Source organism: Halichoeres trimaculatus, unplaced genomic scaffold (assembly GCF_033239565.1).
Source record: "Halichoeres trimaculatus isolate MK-OKI-2021-1 unplaced genomic scaffold, fHalTri1.1 fHalTri1_scaffold_8, whole genome shotgun sequence".
NCBI lineage: Eukaryota > Metazoa > Chordata > Actinopteri > Labriformes > Labridae > Halichoeres > Halichoeres trimaculatus.
The window spans coordinates 4,172,337-4,195,865 of NW_027437186.1; the positions used below are offsets into that span (position 1 = coordinate 4,172,337).

The window sequence follows — 23,529 nt, forward strand, 5'->3', positions numbered from 1 at the left end:
TTCAGCCTCTTTGGTCAAAAGAGAGGAAGGAAACAAACATGCATGCACGTGTCACTTTATGGAGGCTGGCAAACTTACCGAGGATGTTTTTATTTATCGTTCGGTTAATTGATTTATTGATTATTGTGACAGGCCTACATACGCCTGTCAGCCTGTCAGTGCTAACCAGTGCTAGGCTCAATGTTCCCTGTGAGCTGAGGAGAAGGAGGCGAGGATGATGTGTTGGTACTGCAGTGAGTGCTGAGAAGGGATGACAGTAGCATGTTCTTCCATCCATGGTTATAGGGAATGTAAAGCCCCGTTTTCACCAAGCATTCCAGTTTAGATCAGAACAGATGGTACAGATTGGATTGGTAAAACCTGATCCTGTTTGTGTTTCAACAGTCAACCGTGCCCCCTCGTGATGGGTGGCGTGTAAGCGGGACACTGGTAGAAGCGTCAGTGATGTTATAGCTTGACGACATAGCAGCAAGACACAGTGTATAACTGCTAATACATCCAACATAGAAGAAAAACATGGCATGGTAAACAAAGAGCAACAATGGAATACATCCAGAAATTCATTTTCTTTCTGATTGCCACGTGGCTCTTTGTTAAATAGAACAATCAAGCTTTGTTCCAGAGAAGACTGTGTGCCGCCAGGAGAAATATAGCCGCTGCCACACAGGAAGTGACCATTCTTTCCACTAATCGACTGTCTGCAGAGTTGTAGCTCCACCTTCTGGGGCTGGATCGGTATGTCTGGCACCCCAACAGAAGGGAACCAAAAAGTGGGATGGTACGGTCAGTCATTTGGGGATCTGTTCCAAGATTAGTCAGTGGAAACGCCACAACATGCGTGCTGTACTGAGACAAACTGAACTGAACCACTTGGTGGAAACTGGGGTTTAGATCTAACTACAATAAGATGAGCGAGCTAGCCAATCCAAACCAGCACCAGAGGGGATACTTTAAGGCAGGGTAGCATCATGCTATTCACAGACCAAGGCTAACAGAGCTAACACTGGACACAAACGGCACATTAAAGAATTTCACCTGCTGTGAGCAGACAGGATACAGGAGACAGAGACTGAACAGACTGCTGAAGAAGCTCAGTCCTGGACCCTGTGGAGGTGAGGCTGACTGGAGAATTGTGGCCAAACTGTTGTTTCCAGTTGACTCTTATTATTCTATTCTATGTATATATTCTTGAATGTTTTGCAGTTTATAATTTCTTGTATTGCTGCTGTGACTTTGAATTTCCCTTTGGGGATTAATAAAGTACTTTCTATTCTATTCTTTTTAAGCGCATGCAAAGTTCTGCTGCCATCTATATTTCCTGGCAGGACGGCAGCCCACCAACACATGCAGACAGACACACTGAGCCCTGCTCGTAACTCAAAGAGTTTAACAGGCCCTAAACAGCAGGTCTACTGATTATTGGCCTTAGCTGGTTATTAAGGCCGGTATCCAGCATTTGGCTGATAATCTGTGTCAGGCTTTAATTTTACCAACGCCTGATAAAATGGGTTATAGAGCTCCACTTTGCCTCTGCTGTTGGTGTGTCTTTTCTTCTGTGTCTGTTGCCTCACACTGATTGTCCTACCCATGATCCTCTGTGATTGACTTATTAAACCATTTGACTGGATGAGTCATGGGACTCATCTCAGGAAGTCTGTTTTATTTTTTATTTATTTATTTATTATTATTATTATTATTATTATTATTATTATTATTATTATTATTATTATTATTATTATTATTATTATTATGTATTCATTTTTTTTATTTTTTTTATTTTTCTATTTCCTGAATTTCCCTTTGGGATAAATCAAGTATTTTTTCTTTTCATTTTTTTTTTTTTTTTTTTCCATTTCATTAAAGGGCACATCCACTGGTCGCAGCTCTTTGGTTTTCCCTGCTTCAGAAAACTGGAGCGTCTGGTTTTAAATCTTGAATTTCTGTGTTAGATCATCCATTAGTGTGTTTTCTTGGTCATGTAGGTAAAAGTCAGAGCCTTTCAGACCACAGTTCATGTTCATCATTATCCTTCATGATCAACACAGATGAGAAGTATTTAAAGGTTTGGTTATCTCCCTGGGGTTTGAATAATTTATCCATTCCTGTGATGTGTAGGGAGGAGACCAGGCTCAGATCTGGAGAGATCTGAATCCGCAGTGCACGCAGATTGCAAAGAGTAAACACATGATGAAGACAAAAGCAGGTTATGATCAGAGCTCTTCAGTGAACTGTGTTAACTGCCTGTTTCATAAGTGGTCCAGTGGTGGAGTGTCTCATTCCTCGTCGCATTGGATTGGTATTGATCTTGTGACAGATTGAAAATGGTGGCTCTAATTGTTTAATGTGTGTGTCCATGTTTGGGTAATAGATGTTTAGTGTCTGCATTAAGCTGCTGAAAGCAGAGGCCTGACTTCAGCATCTGAAAAACAGAATGTGGATTTGAGGTCTCTCCAGTCTCCTGAACATGAAGCAGTGATATGAATTCAGATGTTGTGCTGGGACTTTTCTCCTCTCTGTATCTGCCTCCTGAGTCTTCATGCTCTCTGTCCATCTGGCTCTGTGATAATCCCTGCCTCTGCAGAAACACATTTTCAGCTACAAATAGGCAAGTGAAGAAGAGTTTTTCAACAAATGGCAGTTAGTAATCCTTCCACCAGGGCCTAAAACATTTAGAAAAACACTGAGACCATGTATAAATTATGCTTAAAGACAATGACAGTAAGCCATCTGAAATTTACTTGTTTAGTGTTGTGGCTGAGTCACTAAACCTAGAGCCTAGGCTCTGTGAAACACATTTTGTTAAATAATATATCTTGTAGATTGATCAATCGGTGCTGATTTCCTTCATTTTGGGTGATCGGTGATGGGCCCATCCCTACACATGAAACTAATCTTATATACCTCCAGGAAGGTCTGACAGCCAGTCTTTGTTTCTTTTTGCTCTGAGACCTAAAACTCAGGAGACTTTATTGGTTGTTTAAGTTAAAACATAAAGATTTTATTGTTGCAAAGGTATTGTTCAATGTTTTTCTTCAATAAAGTAAGATTGGAAAATTGAAGGTATATGCTGTCAGTTCTTAAAAATTAAAAAGTAAGAATCGGTATCTGCCTAAAACAGCAGATCAGGCTTTTTAAAGATCAGTGATTGGTGATCATCCAGAAAATTGTGATCGGTGCACCCCTAATACCTAGCAAACTAAACATGACGAAGTGCTACTCACATTTGAAATGATATGTTACCGATGTAAGGTACCTGGCGATCAGTGTTGGTACTTAACGGTACCAATTTTCTGTACTTTTGTGTGTGTATTTGTGAAAATGAATATTAATTTGTTCAAAAATCAAACCTCAAAGTTTTTCAATTTAACATATTCATTTCTCAGTATACAAAATGGCGATGCTGTGTTCATGTCTAGTACTGAAAATCAGCTACTCTCCTTCACCTAGTCTTCATGATGTAGTGTAGTGCTAATGAATTAGTGCTAAACATGTAGTCCTTTCAAATGAGTCCCTATGGTTAAGTCCAGTGACCTAATCATAATGACTTAGTTCTTCAAATTAAGCGCTAAAGGTCAAGTCAAAATGATTGTGTACTAATGTTCCACTCCTAATGTTCTGGTCTGAATGATCAATTCCAAATGATCTACTCTTTTGTTTCCTGTCCTGAATTTCTAACCTTTATGATCTCGTCCTGAGGACATAGTCCCAGTGATCAAGTCCCTTGTATCTAATTGTTTTGATCTTGCACTAATTTTGTAGGCCAAATGATTTCTTCTTGGTTATGCAGTCCTAATAATTGATCTAGTCATGGTGATGTAATCATAATGAGCTTGTAACCTTGGGTGTAATCAGGACCCAAAGTAGAGGAAGCAGTTTAAGTAAATGTATTAAATACAGTGAGGTGATGGGGAATAAATCCAGAGTCAGAGGTGGATAAGGGAAGGTGCAGCAGCGAAGCATGTGAAGGAGGTGAGTCCAGAGAGAGAGTGTAAGGACAGAGTAAGGATAGTGGAGCTGGAGGAGAGAGGAAGGACAACAGCAGTTAGACACAGGTAAATCTTCAAGGTAACTAGAAACTTGCAATACTGAAGCCAGTGTAGCTCTGTAGCATCTGACTCCTCTCTCCACCGAGTTTAAACACAGGCGCTGATGAGGGCGATGAGCAGGAGGTGCAGGAGTGAAGCAGTGAGTGGAAGAGAGCTGCCCAAACTCTGAGGGGGAGACCAGGAGAACTCCACACACAAAACATACATCATCATCTAATCCTCTAATATGATCTAAATTTATGGTTCTTGGGCTTTTGTCTCAATGTTCTTGCTCGGACTGTAGTCCTCTAGATTATCTAGTCTTGATCTTCTTGTTTTAACCCAACCAGTGTTATTCAAGTTTAATTAATCACTTTATCAGTTTATGTCAGGTAACAAGGCCTAAAAAGTAGGACCTATTCTTGGGATCTGGACTTGAGTCCTTCCTCAGTGCAATCCCAAAATATTTCTGTATATTTGGATATGAAATTGTAAAGACAATCTTTAAATCAACAATTGGTAGAATCAAACTGTGACTGAAAATGGCTAAAAATAATCCAAGAGGTTGAATTTTTGTAATTTAAATCTTTATTTGAGAATTCTGGGTTGCTTAATTATTAATTTTGTGATTAATACATGGCATTTTTTTCAAACTCACCTCTTAGTATTATTCAGTGTCGTTATTCCATTCTCTCCCTGAGCTGAACTTGAAGAGAGTTTTCTGTTTTTCTTCCCAATCTTCACCAAATCAAACAAAGAAGAGCAAGTGTTGCAAAAAGGAATCCAAAACCTCACAAAAAGCTCCATCAGGGCTTTGAGGGAGGGCTGGGTCACCTGTGGCGGCAGTCTCACCTGTGTTTTGTCCATGGGACAGTTATTGATCAGTGTTTCTTTCTCTAAAAAAAGTTTTCGAGCAGGGAAACTGAAAAAAAAAACCACCAACCAGCTGCTCAACTGCAGGGCTCAATACAAGCCTGCTCTGAGTCTGTCTCACAGGTCAACCTCAGGTTAATGGAGGTTGTCTGCACTGTGTGTGTGTGTGTGTGTGTGTGTGTGTGTGTGTGTGTGTGTGTGTGTGTGTGTGTGTGTGTGTGTGTGTGTGTGTGTGTGTGTGTGTGTGTGTGTGTGGCCATGCTCTGACACCATTCTTTGTGTGTAATGTAACCTTGGCCCTCAGCTAAAGCGAGCATTTCTGTGCTGCAGAGAGAAGTCCTCCTTCATTCTCTCTGATTAACTCTGCTCCTTCCTGCTCCTTCCTCCCCCTGCTGTGCTCTGCTCCTCCTTCCTCCCCCTGCTGTGCTCTGCTCTTCCTTCTTCCCCCTGCTGTGCTCTTCCTCCTAACTCTGCTCTTCCATGGCCTCACCGTCCATCTTCATTTCTTTCTACCTCTCCTGTCTTTGTCTCTGTGGCTGACCCCCTGTGTGCTTTTCTCTCTTTCAGCAGAAGTCTTCTGAAGCTGCTCCTTCATCATCCTCCACTTCTTCACCGTCCTCCCAGGCCAACAGGAGCAAACCAGAGGTTAGAATTTTTTTGATGTTTGGTTGTATTCTCTTCTAAGTAGATGTGCTGCTGATGTCCTCTTTATTCACTGGGCAAATAAAATATACTTGGATTTGGTTTCTTTCTTATTTTATGGTTTCTTTGTAATGAAGAGTTATGAGATATCAAGCTCTTGGTCCTTATTGATTGTTAATAATTAGTGCTGTCAGGCGATTAAAAAAATTAATCTAATTAATTACAAGATTTGTAATTAATTAATCTAATTAATCACATTTTAATTTCATATCTGCTTAAGGTCCCAAAATAAAGAATTTGAATTCCAGGACATTACATTAAAAGACATAAAAAAAACATTTAAAAATAAGGTGGGAATATATACAACACATTTTTAGGTACCCTGATGCATAAGGAACACATGAAAAAAGTTTTATGGTTCTATCTTTACAAAATCTACACAGTCCTGCACCTAAGATAAGCCGATTTGATTTTTAGGATGGTTTTTGCTTCTGTCACATTTTTACTCGATGTGGACTCAATTTTCACTGCAATATGAACTTCTATACTTCTATGAGGTCAGGAGAACCAGGGCTAAAGGGTAAAAACTGTGAGGAACTATGTACAAAACACTCAATTCAAAGAAAAGTGAAGTATTTTCAGTTTTTTATGCTCTGAACACACAAATTGTTGTTCATTGGTGCAGAGCAGCCCCAAGCTGAAACATGACACCAGGAAGATGGAAGCAAATTTTCAAAGAATTCTTTAGATTTAAATACAGGACAAATATCGATCTTTCAGGGCTAGTTTAAAGCAGTAAAGAGTTTAGAATTATCTGTTTTTTACAGAATTGAGCTAGAGCAAACAGTTGATTTTCTGCAGATTTTCGAAAAAGAATGTGTGAATAAACGAGATGCGGACGGCAGTCACCCTCACAAATTACCCTCGCTTCCCCCCCCCCGGTTTACGTGTGATACATTCAGGGACCATCGGAAATTTGAAAATCTGACGAGAACACCACTTTTTCCAAGTAGGACAAACGGTTTGGAAATACCAGACATTTGAAAATAAGTGCGTCTTTGAACGCCTCGCGGGTTTGGGATCCAGATTAATCTGCGTTAATTTTTATAACGCGTTCATTTGCGGTGTAATTAATCAATCTAATTAACGCGTTAAAATGACAGTCCTATTAATAATGTGTTAATAATATGTTAATAACAGCATTATTCTATTTGACAATGAGGGGCACGGATAGGGCTTAGTGGTTTAGATTGAGCCCCATGAGGTTTGCGTTCCCAGCTTGTTTTTTAATGGTGGCATTTTTTCCAGCCAAATACATTTTAAAATCTTTGTCATTAAAGTTAAGGGCTGTTGGATTTTCCTAAAAAACAAAATGTAAACTTTTTCAGGAATAATCCTGCTCAGTGGTCTCCTCTGGGCTTCTATCCTTGTGTATCAGTGTCTGTGTCTGCCTCAACCCCCTCCTCAGCCTGAATGTTGAAGTTGGGATTGTGTTGGGACGTTTCTGGGCGGACCAATCACAGCACACTAAGTGCGCAAGTGACTTTTTGTGTTTGATGATAGTGTGTGGCAGAAGCTATCCTGTGCAGCTACGATAACAGACACAAAGGAAGAAAAACACAACCAAAGTGAACGGTGGGTTGAACGTTTGAACTTCTGCAGAAACATTGAAACAGCTGCAGGCAGATTACTTGGATCTTTCAAAGGGTTTAATTATCCCACAGGTCTTATAAATACTGACCTAATGCATGCTCACAGAAAAGGACAAATGATAGAGTCCAACATGATGGGAAACGTTCTCCGTAATGATTCTGAACAGTGCAGACGTAAATATTACTAATAACTCTGCAGTAGTCATTGTTTAGGAGACAAATGGCCATCTCAGCGTAAATAAGGATAAACACATAAAGAGTCAGGAGAATAATTGCAGTGAGAATAGAGACGGAGGGAGAAACAGCTTTTTATTGTTTCCATAATGGAGCGATTTTAGGCTAAGCTTCTCTCTCCGGCACCCTGACGGTCATTAGCTAAAGCCTGTTGGTGTTTGGCATTAGCACACACGCACATTTACATATAACAAAGCAAGAGAGAACTATTAACCTTAAAAACACTGCATCAACTCTCTGTGCACTAATAATGTCTGCTCATTAGAAGCACATTGTGAGTGCATTAAAACCACATCAAGAGATGAGATGGACTCTGCTGTGAGGAGCAGAAAACACTGGGCCTCATGGCTCCTCCTAGAGAACATTAAAATGGTTGTCAAATGGGTGTTAAATGGAGAAAAATGTCTTTCCTGCAGACGTTAGCAGCTTTTTATGCTCATTATGGTGCTGCTGCACAGTAACATGACAGTTATTGCTGTGTATAGAAATAACTAACTGTAACTGTACTGTTCACTGTGGGCACATAGAAAGAATCAGGACCCAGTGCAAAGCTCATGGTTTAAGTTGTCATAGTGAACAAGGATGTGAGCTTGCCTGGATTGCAGGACAGGATGTCAACTTTTTCAAGTCAGAGATGTTTGTGGTCCAGAGGCCCCTAAAATCTATATTTAAAGTATCTTCTGTGATTTGCTTCAGTGGAACATGCAAGTTCAGAAAGTCCCTGGAATAACTTTTTTCTGATGAGTGTTGGTTATTTTTTGTTTACAGGTAAGGTCTGCAAAAATGTTTAATGAACACAATATTCAAACCAGGCTCCTCCTCCTTGGCTCAGTGCCAGCAGTAGCACACACCCAAAGCCTCCGAACACACTCAGTAACCACCTGTAGCATCGGGTTCCTATGCGGGGAGACTCAAGAGCCAAGCACCTGACTTGGCACGTTAGCACAAAATAATAATGGGTATTCAACATATACCTGGTTAGCAGAAAGCTAATTTGCATTTGTAAAAGCTCTATCTGTTTAGCGTTTTGTTTCACTTTGGTTTACCACGTTTTGTTTACCACACTTACTCTCTGACCAGAACCGTCCTGAAACAACCAAAACATGAACATCAAGACAGAGGAGGGGGTTGAGGCAGATACAGACGCTGACACACATGTATAGAGGCCCATAGCAGATGATTAAGCAGGATTATTCCTGTAAAGATTGACATTCTTTTTTTTAAGGGAAATCCTGCAGCCTCCACCTCTAAGAATCAGTTTTTTTATGGGTTATCACCAACAGAGCCAAGCATACACAGCCAGATAGTAACAACTGGTTAATAGCCCAGTCCTAATGGCTGCATGCTGTGTTAGCTGAAGCTCTGTGAATGAATATGAACCACCTCACACCACCATTTTATCCGTCACCAGAAGGAGCGTGAAAAAAAGAAAGAGGAGAAGAAGAGGGAGAAGGATGCCGATAAAGTGGAAAGACCCAATGCAAAGGTAAGACTGATGGTTTAACACCTTATTTTCTAAAGTTTCCTTTTTTTTTTCTTTCTCTTTAAAAATACGTCTCATAGAGAACCAAGCTTCCACCCTCAGAGCTGAACCATCAAAGTGATTCAGAAGGTTAAAAACTTCAGCTATACCAGTGTCCACTTCAGGCTGCCCCCCATGGCCAGTGAATCCCAAACAACCCCTGCTCCATATGGTACAGCACTAGTGCTCTGATTGGTTGTAGGTCTGTCCAGTCACTTCTAGTAGTGCTTTCACATGTGCTTGAACTCAGGAAAGGAAATGACCCATCCACGAGTCAGTAAAACAGCCAGACTTTATTTCTGCATATGCTGTGAGTAGTTCCTCCCACAGCAGCAGGGTGGGTGAAGTAGTGGCTTACTGATGATGCCATCAGCACACTGCAATGATTGAATTTCGCGCACTTGTGATAAAACTACGGCTGTCATTTTTATGCATATATTAGATTTATTAATAATACCGCAAATTAATTAATTAAATTAATTAAAATTAACGCAACTCATTTGCTTCCAGCCATTTTCAGAGCATCTGTAATGATCTTTCAAGACCCAAATAATATTGTTTTTTATGACCATGTAAACACCAAAAGTGCTCTCTTCTTTTATGTATTTATTCCTGTTTTTGATCCAAAAAAAAGACAAAACCTACTTTTCTGATCATGTTATCTTGGGCGCCCCATCCTTTGATCCTCTCCATGATCTCTGTCATCTTTTGTCACGATGGCGCCGCTCTATCTCTCTGAACTACAGCGACACATCCTCAGTTGGAGCGTGAGCTGCCTGAACTTTTCTGATTTGCAGCGTCTCACTTTGTCTCAGTCATCTCTTATCTTCTCCTCATATCCATGCTGATCTCTCATCCAAAGAGCGCACCTCTCTCATCCACAGTTGTTAACGAGTTTGAAAAACATAATTTAATTCTATAGACACAGAAAACAGTTGCACAACACCAATAGCAGCGAACACAGATATTTAATATTGAAAAACAATGTTGTATTTACAAATCTTCTCTTCTTCGTGTATTCATTTGATTATTCATGCAGTAGAGTTTTGTAATGTCCTAGAATTCAGATTCCTTATTTGGGTTCCTTAAGCAGATATAAGATTAAAATGTGATTAATCAGATTAATAAGAATATCTTTTAATCCCTTGAAAGCTCTAGATTAAACATTTGAGTAGGGCTGAGTACCCTTTACATTTGGAACGATACAGTACTGATGCCCGGAGCCTGGCAATTGGTATTGGTACTCAACGGTACCAAATTTTCAGTACCTTTGCGTGTTAATATGTAAATTAATATAAAGTTTTTTAACAATATAATCTCAAAGTTTTTCAATTTCAAATATTTTTTCTTCAGTATATAACCTTGCCATGCTGTGTTCATGTCCAGTACGGAAAATCACCTACTCTTCCACTTCCTCACAGTCACAAGGATGTGTCTAGGTACCTTAACATGGTACCTTTTGATTGTACGTGAATTGGTACTCGGAGACAGAATTTGGTTGGTACCTATTAAAGTACCTTATTTGGTATCCATCCCAACCTTTGTGGTAAAATAGAGTTAGGAGCATAGTAGCCCCGGGGAACACATTTTCAGCGGGGGGTGGGGGGGAGACGCACAGGGGGGCACGCATACATAAACACGCGTGGTGCCAGGCCTAAAGTTACGGTATGCATTCGGATGCTTTTGCGCTGACCGTGGTGCTGACTACCAACATTTATGTATGCATGATGCATTCACAAATACAAGCTGCTCGGCGGCAGCACAAAAAATAACACAGAATGACAACGTCTCCGTGCACATGGTTCAGGGTCAGGTTTGCCTGTCTCCTTTGGGATATGTGTCCCAAGGTTGAAAAACCTCTCTCTGAAGAAGCAACAAAGATGGGAAGGCACATGCAAAGTTTTATCAGATTCTCCACTTCTTGAAATTTGGGGCTGCATGGGGAATTGCTCCTGTAAACACATCTCCCAACATTCAGAGCTGAAGGTGCCGTCAGCCTCTATAGTTCCCAGCAACATTCATGCACGAGCAGCAGCGAACAGCAGGGACGCGCATCACCCTTGGCAAAGATTCGGATAAATTCAGTTTAAGTTATTTCCTAGTTCTGAGCATATTGAATTTCATTTTATGAATACACCAGTGAAAAAAAATAATTATTTTATTAAAATATAATAATTTAAGCAACTTCATTCTAAATAATAGGAGTTTGAGCTTTATTTCACTAGGGGGTGCTGCAGCACCCACCGCACCCCTAGTTCCTGCAGCCCTGGTTAGGAGGAACAGTAACAGTCTGCAGTGAAAAACAGTGGAAGCGATTTGTTTCAAGTAAAAACACACAAAGCCATGAAGAAGGCTTAGCGCGTCACGCTGACCTTCCTCCCCTTTTCTTCACTGACTTCAAGTCTTTCCATCAAGTCGCAAATATAATCTGCTGAGATGAAAATCCAACAGATAAAAAAACTCATCATCTCCTGCTGCTGTTGTTCCTAAAAAAAACATCATCATGTTTTTTTTTTGTTCTTTTCTTGGCTGTGCACCCCTGATAATATGTAGTGAGTGTGTTTGTGTTCCACTGCAGTAGGATAGACAAATGCATATCCTTATAGAGCCTTTAGAGAGCCACAGTGCAGGTTTATGCACTTAAGCTTAAATTTACAATCTAAATCTGCAGACACACACTTACTGTAATAATCTGATAATTAACAGTGACATTAAAAACATGACATTGATTAAATAAATAAATATTGAGGACTTGTCTGGGACTTGGAACAGACTCTAGACTGAAGATTTGAGGTTTGATGACTTGGCTACAGCACAGGGTTCAGGATGGCAGCAGCTGCAGCTAATGTAGCCTTTTTCAAACAGGATGATAAAACATTGAGGTAGAAGCTGGGGCGATGGTGAAGCTGCATCCTCTGATCTTCATCTTCCCGTGCTGAACGTGTCAGTGAAGGATTCAGCTTTGACCTTGGTAACTCGTGTTGAAAAGCCTCTGCATTAACATTAGCCGGAGTAAAGGAGAAAAATGTGTCTGTGCGTTTGAGTAAAAAGACTTTGAAGGCCAGAACGAGGATGAGAAAACATGCTGCTGTCTTTGTTTGTTTGTTTGTTTGATCAGTGCTCTGAATGCACGGTGTGTGACAACAGAGGGCGAGAACCTGCGAGCTCCACCTCCGTGCTGCAGGAGCTGAATCCTCCAGGGACGCCACTCATAAACATTCATGTTGTTCACAGATGCTTTATTCCAGCTCCCTGCATCAGGATGGATCATTTCTAATCTGGTACAGGAGTGGAAACATGTGAACCACGTTTTAAATAATAATACATCACACACACACACACACACACACACATGCAGGCACAGGTGAGCGTGTGTGTTTCACTGAATCTCAGAGCATCAGAACCTTTCTTGAACATTTCTTCCTCGCTGCAGACTCCCTCATCTTTAAGAAACACATGTTTTGTCCTTGCTGCTGGCAGATAATCTAAATTTAGCTTTTTAAAGATGAAGTTAATCTGTTAGCTTGGCTGCACCGCAGAGAAAAGCTCAGACGTCATTGAAGGTGACTGGTATAACGGCCTGATGCAAATACAATCTGTAAATTGACGGAAAGGCAAATGAGAGACATCGTTTTCTGCTGCTCGCTGAGATGACTGTTTTGAAGAAAATGTGTTTGGACTGGAGTGTAATTCCAGCTCAGAGCGACGTCAGAACGAGCTGCAATTACCGAAGTGACAGCCTGGAACAGAGGTCAGTGTGTGTGTGTGTGTGTGTGTGTGTGTGTCTGTGTGTGTGTGTGATGACTGTGTTTTTATATAGAGTATCACATGTGAGATGCTGCCTGGCTTTAGCTGAGTGTATGTGTGTGTATGCATGTCTGAATGTGTGTTCATGCATATCTTAAATGAGTGTGTGTGCGTGTGTTTCTGTGATAGAGAAACACAGATCCGAAGCAGTGGATGTGTGTGTTTCTGGGTCACGGTTTGTAAATTCACACTTTGTCCATGGTCTGCAAAGCACTGGGGGAATCACGAATCTCTCTGGCTTTGTGCACTGCAGTGTGTGTTTGTACATGAATGCATGTGTGTGTTCTCTTTAGGGAGAATGAGATGTAGGCTATGAGGTTCAGTTCCCACTCAGAGTGGAATGAAACACAGGTTCTTATGCTGTGGATCATCTCTGCCTCCTATGATTATGATGCACTGAGCTTTTTGGTCCGATCTCTGTTTTTACGTCATATTTCTACTCTTTTTTGGATTTAAAGAAAAGTGAAACCCTCATGTCGTTAGTTTTAAGGTTTGTTTGGGGTTGTTCTTCACAAACGATGTTCAGCTGAGGGAAGCATGTAGCAGCGTTTGGTGGTGGTTCAAACAGCCAGTGAGGGACTAGGGGTGCTGATGTAGGTGGAATCAAGTGGCTTCTTGTTTCTTGGTGGTGTGTTTACCTCTGTTTTGAGAGCCAAGGGGGACGGGAAAGAGTGACAGAGTGACAATTGGGATTGTCACATCGGCCATTCGAACCACTCAAGTTCCCCCCATGGTTGAGTACAGCCAGTGGTCACACTACTCAAATATATAACCAAACTCAAGGCATATGTATGGCCCGCCCATGTCATTGTGAAGTGTCTGTTTACACACGGAGAACACTGCTACAACTTCATGACTTTTTAACTCATGTTTGATGGTTTTGGTCAGACACAGCCCCCTAACATCCCGCTATTTTTCAAAATGATTGACTAGAGGAGTGCTTGTAGCGATCATACGTCATGGACTATACCATGTGTCTGCATGCTCATACTCGTGCATGAAGTGAACAGAAGCACAGCAAACAACTACACTCTCGAAAAGAAGCCCCACAACCCACAACCATTACGATGTGTAAGGGACTTTACTCCCTCCTCTCCTAATACCAAAACACGCATGGGCAGAAGAGTTTTTCTGGGTGGGCGGGGCAGTGTGGTGCTCCCTGTGAGAGGAGCACCGGCTGAGCAGCAGAGTGAAACGAGCGAATCACCGAAGAGATTTACGTTTTGACATCTCAAAACATTTAGGTTGCTGTTTGTACTCGATGATTGCGATTGTAATAGTAAAATTTTGTCTTTGTTTTCACTGCTTGAGATGCCCCATATCCTGCTTCCTTGAGACACCCCATCTCCTGATTCTTCAATAAGCTTCCAGACCCTTTTGTCATCACACCTTCTACCCAGCTTCAAGGCCCTGTTGTGTAACTGCAAATTCATTGCTTTTGTTTCCACCATTTGAGACACCTTATCCCCCATTCCCTCAATATGCTTCCTGATCCTTTTGTCATCACGCCTTCTGCCCAACTTCTAGGCCTCTGTCTCAATGTGGATTCCTGTAGCAGACAGAGGGGCGTGAACAGCACCTTTTGGGGCGTTTCTCTCAAGCATAAATGTTTGGCTCAAACTATGTCCGAGGTCTTTTCTTCACTGTTGACTGACCTTTTTCTTTGCAAAGGAAAATAAAACCTTGCTGGCCGGCAGAAGTCTTTATTTCATTCTCCACCAGAAACAGGAAAATGTCCACAACACGATATAGCCATTTTATACATCTCACAAGCAAAAACCAGCAGTACATCCAGTATATTTGATAAATCCTCCAGCCCTAATTTCCCAGTTGTTTGTAAAGTGCACAGAGATTGTCGTGCAAGACTTTGTGGCCTTCAGAGTCAGTCCATCACCAGTAAGCCCCTCTCTCTTCGCAGACTCAAGTGCATGTTCCTCTTTAGCATTGGCCTCCTGTTGAAACGCTGGAACACTTTTTTCAGTGAAATGCTGACGGCTGGGTGTTTTGTAACACGGCTGAAGTACCCTCATCACGGAGCGAAACCTTTCATTTTCCATAACACTGTGCGGACAAAGGTTCTTCCTCATATATACAGAGATGAGATGTGTAATTGTTGTTGCTGTGGGTGAATCAAACGGCAGCTTAGCCTGAAAAGGAAGAGTTAAGCTAGAAGTCACAGTTTTCTCCGTGGGCTCAGGGTGGTGGCAAACAAGGTGGCTGTGTGTGTTTGTCGTATTTACGTGAGCTACGTTCTACAAATGATCCAGCTCCGTCCCATCCACACTAAAGAAGCCAAAGTGAGTCCACACTCAACTTCACCGCTCAGTCCCCCATGTTAGTGTTGGTCTTTATTTTTTCTTGTTTTGTAACTTTGGCTGAATTTTCAGCCATAGTGAAAAGAGCGCCCCCTGGATGACATGTAGAACAGTGACTTTACTCACTAAAGTGGAACGGTGAAAGAAGTTTATGGTTAAATATCGCAGTAGTTGTCCGTATTGGTATTTTGTCACACACTACTGAACAGGATGTTTAAAGGTTATTATAGTGAAGAGGGAGGCGGTCCTGCTCAGCAGCATTAAAGGGTTTGTGCTCAAAGAGGAGAAGAAGAGAAGAAGGCTTTAAATACAGAATAAAGAGTCTCAGCATGTACACCCTGCTGTTAATCTTTGAAGTCATTGGTCTCAGGTTCCCTCTCTGTAACAGACTCTGAAGAAAAACACTGTGGTAATAAATCCTCTGCAGTGTCTGAGGAAAATCAATGCAGAGGAGAAAAACTGTGTTTGTCTGTAACGGCATCAAAAACAATCAGCAAACAGTTATTCCCAATGGATTTAAATTCATCTTCTCTAGACTGTTCCTGCTTCCTGTCTGAACCTCCAGCTGAAGTCTGTGCATGTCTACATCAGAGTGGTCAGGATTAACTCATTCAGCCTTTAGTGTAAAGTGGGAAAACAGTCAGAGTGGGACAGTTTCATGCTGAGCTGAACATCCTGAGATTATTTGACCTCAAAAACAGTGAAACGCTTCCTAAAGTTTCTGTAGCTCTTCAGTTTGTGGAGACCTGCAGCAGCTGTTTATAGACTCCACTCAAAGAAAAGGTTTCAAATATTAAACAGATAAAAAGGTGCAGCTGTATGAGGTTCATGATTAATTTAACTTTTCCGTTTATGTTTTAGGGAGTCACCAGCAACTGATGCAGCAGGAAAAATCATTTTTAGACTGGTTTAAGTTGTTAATGCTCTGTGATGCTGTTCAGAGGCACAGCCATGTAAACGCTAGGGCTGAATGATTTTGGAAAATTCATTCATTCATTTAACCTTATTTAATCTGGAGATGCCATTGAAAGCATGCTCTCATTTACAGTGATGTCAAGAGTACATTAAAACAATACAACAAAAAAAAAAAACAATAAATGAGCAAGTGGAGCACAGTTTGGAAAAACTTACAGACATGAACATAGTGTTATCTTATCGTGTTTTAATTTTGTCCTTTGTTGATAACTGAACTTAATTTAAGTGTTTGCAGGACAGTATTCCAACTGTGGACTGCACCAAAGCTGAAAGATTTTTTACCAGTTTTACTGATTACTCCTGGAACTTCAAGAATGATCCAGTCACTTTCACAAGTTTGTTGGTGACTAGTGAACACATTCAATAAAGATCTGAGATATAATGGGAGATTTCCTGAAAAGTTTTATGGATGAAAAGTAACTAATGAACTAATTGCTTTTTTATATATTTTTAATGAATGAATGAAAGTTTTGAAAATGTTAAAGAATAACACCAAGGAAAAAGACAGCAAAACAAAAGAAAAAAAAGGACTTATAAATTCCTAATTCAACATCATTAACATTTTAAAAAAGGAGTGAAAGAAATAAAACGTATTAATTTAAACACACACACACACACACACACACACGTATATTTATATATATATATATATATATATATATATATATATATATATATATATATATATGATAAATGATAAATTTAGATGAATTGATACATGAACTGATAGATCAGTAGATTAACTTTTACAACCACAGCAGAATAGTGACTGGCAGATTTCACTTTAAGCTTTATAGACATGAATGTCATTAATTATAATTAATTGCCTTAAAGATGCAATGAGGAGGATCTGTTTTAACAGCGCTCTCTCACCACCTTCTGGTCCAGAGTCTCAGGCACATTGTCGTAAATGACTTTTAGTGAGGCGTGCGTTTGTTTTGAAAATAAATGAAGATCCGACCAATATATATATATATATTTTTTGTTCAGGACAACTTTCTACTGGATACAATGTGTCGAGGTAATGTATTTATAAATAATAGTTACATAGTACTACTTTTTGAAATGTGTGAACAAGCAAATCCTGTAGTACCTGGGTTTATGTTGCGCTTTCGGCAGCCTGGTTCTCCGACGTATCTGTAGGCCAATGTGAAAACAAGTAAACAGTCATTTTTTTATGTAGTTCAGTAGCTGTCTATATTTAGCTCAGCTGGCAGCCTGGTGCTCTAAGACGTGTCTGTAATGTGTAACGTTAGTGAATCCTGGTTATGTCCCACCAGTCATCTACCAATCAGAGCTAACGTAACCTCACTCTTCATTTTATTGATAGACTCTCAAGTTTGAACAGACCACTGCAGAATAACTGCTGACTGTGGGTTGGAATGACATTAGCATGGTTTAGCTTGTGTGTTAGCCTTTAGCTCATGCTCTATCTCTCTCCTGTTTCTCTTTCTTCTGCTCTTCTGTCCTTTTTCTGTCTGTCAGTTAGGCTCCAGTGTCCACCATCACTACAAAATTAATCACAGAATTTGTCTTCAGCAGAGAGAAACACAGATCTCTCTTCTCACTACTTAACTTTATTAGCTGATGTGGTGCTGTCATAGAGATTTAGACGTGCTGTAAATCAATCCAGTCCTGGTCGGCCCGACCTGGAAGCTAAGAAGTAGCATTTTGAGTTAACCTGAAACATGTAATATTGGTGCTGATAGTCTCATTTTAACATGTGGATTACAAAGAACAAGAAAAAGTTACTGTTTTCCCTCCAGGTCTGTGTACAATATATTCATATGTATTTTTAAACTGCGGTCTTTGTGATGTTGGTTTCAACTGGATTAATTGTTCAGCCTAGTAAAGGCTGACAGCAGCATGCTCACAGGTTATCTGTTGATCTGCAGAAACGTTTCCACAGTGTATGTGTGTGTGTGTGTGTGTGTGTGTGTGTGTGTGTGTGTGTGTGTGTGTGTGTGTGTGTGTGTGTGTGTGTGTGTGTGTTTGCATTGAAATGTGTGTGTTTGTGTGTTATAAGAATGTGTTTGTGTGCTGGCAGAGATACCTGGCATCCAATTTGTCTCTCTCCTTATCAGCCAAGGTTCTTCTGTGTGTGTGTGTGTGTGTGTGTGTGTGAGAGAGAAAGAGAGAGAGAGAGCTAAGACTTGTTATCCTAAGTGTATGCTGACACGCTGAAATCTGTGTAATCTCCATCAGGAAACACGCTGACAGACGGGTTTCTCCTCCATCATCTCTTTTATCTTTCACTTTGTCTCTCTCTCCATTCCTTTCTCTCAAACAGTAAAAATATTACAGTTGTGACATCACAAAATCTCTTCATCCCTGTAAACAGGAAAAATCCTAATCCCTCCTCTTTCTCTCACACACACACTCAATCACACACACACACACACACACACACAGTCTCCAATCAGCTGAGATATTTGATATCTTTTCTTGGCTTGTTCACAGTTTTTTTTTCCTTCTCTCCTTTATTTGAACTCAGACTGGAGCAGGTTGTACAGTGTGTGAGGTGTGTGTATGTGTGTTTGTGTGTGTGTGTGTGTGTGTGTGTTAAAGCCGCTGCAAAATCAGCCGCTGTAACTGCAACAATCACAAAAAAAGGCTGCAGCATCCTGGAGGGAATGATTAGTAATAAGACTTGTTCACACTCAAGTTGACTTGAGTTGATGTGTTTTGATCCGCACAACACACATCTGAGTTGAACTGTTAGCGTGCATTAACAGTTTGGTTTAAAAAAAGTGAAAACAGTGAAATCTCCATTTTTAGTGTACACGAAACTCTATCAGATTATACAATTGACACCTGCTTACAGCACTTGTACATCTTGAAAAGTGACCTCATAATATGACCATGAAAAAGGGATCAAACCCTGATCTGTGGCAGACTCAGTCTCAGCACTGGAAATACCTGAACCAAGAGGTCATCGCTTTACACTGCCTTAAACATCAAATAAGGCACCGACATCAGTATATCTGTTGTCAGAGTAAAGCCAGAGGAGAAGAAAGTGTGGCACTATCTAGGGCACATGTGTCAAACTCAAGGCCCGTCACCAGGGATGGGTACCTTCCACATTTAAAATGATAAGGTACCGATGCACGGTACCTGGCAATTTATATCGGTACTCAATGATACCAATTTCTTGTACTTTTTTGTTTATTTGGTAAAAAATATCAATTTAATAAAATCAAATAGTTATGAAATATCAAATTCTTTGATTTAACATATTTTTTTCTTTAAAGTGGACATATCATGCTTGTTTCTCCTTTTCACTATGCCAGACTAGGATGCCTGTAAAGCATTTCTGCCCTCAGTACAAGTCATTTAGTTCCTTCATTGCCCCACAATAGCGTTCTCAATATCCTCATTTTAGGCCATTCTGAAGATCTTGTTGAAACGCTCCGTTTCAAGAATGACCTCCAGTAACTTCGCAACGTCACAGCCCTTTGTGCTCTGACTGGTCAGTTCTATCAGAGGGGCGGAGGGGGTAGAGCCAGGGGGCGGTTTTTGCAGCATGGCAGTATTTACAAAATTGCCATATTGGATGGGGCAGACCGAGCGAGTTTGCTGTTCGCCAAAACTTCACCGTAAGGCATTGATAGCACTAATCAAATGGCAGAGTGTAGGATACGTCCTTTTGTATGGGACCCCGAGTCAGACCCGGACGGTTCTGCAGCTCAGGAGGAAGAAGATCCACCTCGACACAGATAATCTCAGGATGCTTCAGTGTGGTGAGTCAAACCGGTACTGTAACATGTATAGGTTATACGTTTATACTCGGCTCTTTGTGGGTGTATCCCTCGGTGGCGGTTGTGTGACTAACTGACATCACAGAGGAGGAGCTGCTTTATCACATTACACCAATAAAAAGAAAGGATCCTCACGTCATCACGACGGTTGAAATCTCGTGGCCAACTGGCAATGACCTATTTTCAGAGGCGTCAAATCTCGTTCTAGGATATCAGAAAAAATACAATATCTCATTTTTTGAAAATTCAGGGGGTGAAAGGTCTTGTCTTCAAATTTATTATATTATATGTTAGTATTAAATCAGGGATCAGCATGATATGTCCCCTTTAATATATAACCTGGTAATGCTGTGTTCATGTCCAGCAAGGAAAATCACGTACTCTTCCGCTCCCTCACAGTCACAAGGACGTGTTCAGGTGCTTAAACATGGTACCTTTCGATTTTAAGTGAATCAGTACCCGATACTTTTGCCTGAATTTGGTTGGTACCATCAAAAGCACCTAATTTGGTACCCATCCCTATCCACCAAACTATTTTTATGTGGACCACAAAAGCTTAAGAGGTCTGATTGTCTTATAATAGATAATTCAAAAGAGTGCATTGACCATAAACTATGTTTCCCATAATACCTACTTATTATGTTACCCGCAAAGTGATGGCATCTGCCACTTTATTGCAGTGATTTCACATCAGTGCCATTATCTGAACTAGTGGAATTGAGAAATAAAACAATGATCCCAAAATGTCCAGTAGGAGAAAGTTGATGCAGATGGAGGCTGTTACAACAAAGATGGGAAGGCCTATATATGTTTGTGCTTCAAGGAGAAAAACCCATATGTCTTTATGTTATGTGAGGCCATGGCGATCAAAGAGTACAATCTATATTGGCATTCTGACACCAAACACGGAGCTAAGTAAACCTTCCAAAGCGAACCTTCAAGAAAAACAATGAACAGTTCAGGATTTAAAATGCAAAGGAAGTGTTGAAGAAGCCACAACACAAAAAAGCCACTAAAGCTAGTTTTGTCAAAATCTAAAGCTAGCTTTATTGTGCCCGAAGAAATTGCCCACACTGCAAAGTCTGGAAAATTGCATTTATTTTACATTACATTTGGTTACATTCAGCTACATTGTATTCTGTCTTACAGTTACATCTGGGCCTTTGAGGACAACCAATCTGCTGATGTGGCCCTCAGTGAAAATGAGTTTGACACCCCTGCTCTAGGGTCTGAGAGCATTCTTTATAAACCTGAGCCACGCGTCACACAGTGGGAGTGTGGCTCAGCCTGCAGTGTGGCTCTTTGTCCCGCTGAATCTGTGAAGCTGAGTTAGTTTTCATGGCCTTGATGAAATGATTAAAAAATAACTGCTGTTGTTGTCAGACTCAGCTGCTCTCTGTGTCTTTACATTCAGAAGGTAATTGAAGCCTTCATTACTTCCCTCCGGTCTCTGCGGCTCTGTTTGTGGGGGGTGATTTGGGATTTGATTGCTCATCCATTTCTGCTTTGATTGTAATTTGATATTTGTTTTGCTGCAGCTTGTTTTGGATAATTGTGAAGAGCATTTGGGCGTATACTCTTTGTGTTCCAAAAAAAAAGAATAAATTATGGAAGTTTTGTTGGAAACAGTCCTCTGGAAGGTAATTCTAGTCTTCTAGTCAAACTTTCTCCAGCCTGCTCTTCAGGGACAGGCGAACGTGTTGTTCAGAGGATAATGAGACAACTCTGCTTCTTAAAGGTCATGAGTTCAGTCTGCATATGTTCGTTTCCTGCCACATCTCTCTGAAAGACCATGAACTCAGTCCTGAATCCTGCTCTCCCATTTGGATGTTCAGAAAGGGTCGAGCAACTGGTGTGTCTGTGTTTAGGAGTCTCACAGGAAGAGCAGGATGTTTTATAAGACTAATAACCGTTTGCTACAACAGAAGATTAAGGCTGTGTTAAAAAAAAAGTTAATTTATGAAATTGATCTCATCAATTTATGACTTTATCCTCGTAAACTTACACTTTTATTCTCGTAAACTGATGACTTTGTTCTTGTAAATTTTTGGCTTTATTCTTATAAATTTATGAGATTAATCTTGTAAATTATTATTGGCCCTTATCCTCTGTCATAGTTTGCTGCATTTTTTTAGGTACAGTGGTGTTCATGCACTGACTCCTATAAAGGTTCCACCTCTACGTCCATGTTGGCATCTGTCAGTGAACACCTGTCCTCACTCCTCTCTCCTCCGCTTAAAGAAATGAGACTTCCTTTAGAATAGAATAGAATAGAAAATTCTTTATTTATCCCTGAGGGGAAATTCAGGAGTCACAGCAGCAATCAAGAAAACAAAAGTTAGAAAGAGTATAGAAAGTGCAAAAAGGTCCACAAGAAAATAGATGACGACAGCCCATCCACCACTCTCCAGCCCAGCCAGTCTCCACCTCCACAGGGTCCAGGACTGAGCCTCCCCAGCAGTCTGTTCAGTCTCTGTCTCCTGGATCCTGTCTGCCCACAGCAGGTGAAGCTCCTCCAATGTGGCGCCGGCATCTGATGTCAGCTCCGTCAGCCACGTCCGTGAACAGCATGATGCCACTCTGCCCTCTGGCAGCCCCTCTGCCGCTGGGCTAGCACGGCTAGCTCGTCCATCCCACCAGAGATAGATCCCACGTTCCCAACAACGATGGATGGAAGGACAGGTCCACGTCGTCACCTCCCAGCTCACACCCGAGAACCAGCACGTCGTCCTCACCTCCTCCTCCTCACCTTGAGAGAAATCATCAAGCCTTACACTAGTTAGCATTGACATGCTACAGGCTGCTAACAGCTAATTTCACATGTAAACAATGCAGCCATGGTTACATGTAGGATCTCCAGACAAACACAGGAGAAAAATAGTAAAAATATCGCTTAAGACACAAAAAGTTTGGTGTCCATGACCAACAATGAACCATACAAAGTAATGATCCACTCCAAATACAAAGATGACGAAAAAGAGACGAATAAAATTACAAGAAACGGACAAAGAAGAGTGACTGCTGCAACAGGCAGCTACTTGGGCAGCGCCCTAGTAGATTTAAAGGGCATTCTGCAGGTTAAAGACAACTGCTGAAAAATTGGTAGGAAAATAACTTCAAAATAATATTCTGAAAGACGTTTCTAAATGAATAAAACCACAGGGTCTCCTGGAGACGTTTTAGTAAGGGTTTTGAACTTTCATGTTAAAATCTGTCATTTGAAGGTGACGTCACAGAGGGGAGTCCCTCTGCTTCTTCCTCTGTTCAAAATTAATAAACATTGATCAGACTGTCACTCCTGTCAATGAAGAGGAAGAAAATTTGTATTACTATCCATATGATGGCCCTCAGGGTTATAATTATGAGCCTCACTGATCTAGAGTCAGAAAATCAAGACTGAGCTACGGTGCTCAGCTCACGTTTCTCTTGGGGTTGCATCTGACAAATAATTGTTAGCTCTGCCAGAGAGGTTATAATTTTGGGAGAGTTTGTCTGTTTGTGTGTTTTTCTGTGAAAAACACTCCTCAAAAAGTTACAAGTGGATCGTGATGAAATTTTCAGGAAATGTTCAAAATAGGATAAGGAAGAACTGATTAAATTTTGGAGGTGATCCAGATCACCGTCTGGATCTAGGACTTTTTTAAAGGATTCTTCATCGTTATGAAATTGGGCTGTTTTCACCATATGTGTATATAACTCCATTAATGGTCAGATTGCTTTGCAAAA

At 40.7% G+C, this 23,529-nt stretch overlaps 1 protein-coding gene across 5 annotated transcripts in view; it reads left to right on the forward strand.

The window, feature by feature from the left end:
* LOC141794859 (stromal membrane-associated protein 1-like) overlaps positions 1 to 23,529 on the forward strand; it is a 183,374-nt gene that overhangs the window by 77,532 nt on the left and 82,313 nt on the right. For 2 of the 5 annotated variants that reach the window (XM_074675421.1, XM_074675423.1), the window contains exons 5-6: positions 5,466 to 5,543; positions 8,838 to 8,912. In XM_074675421.1, the coding sequence (XP_074531522.1) occupies positions 5,466 to 5,543; positions 8,838 to 8,912 (153 nt within the window). The remainder of the gene's footprint in view (positions 1 to 5,465; positions 5,544 to 8,837; positions 8,913 to 23,529) is intronic. The other 3 variants (XM_074675425.1, XM_074675426.1, XM_074675422.1) reach the window with 3 other exon arrangements.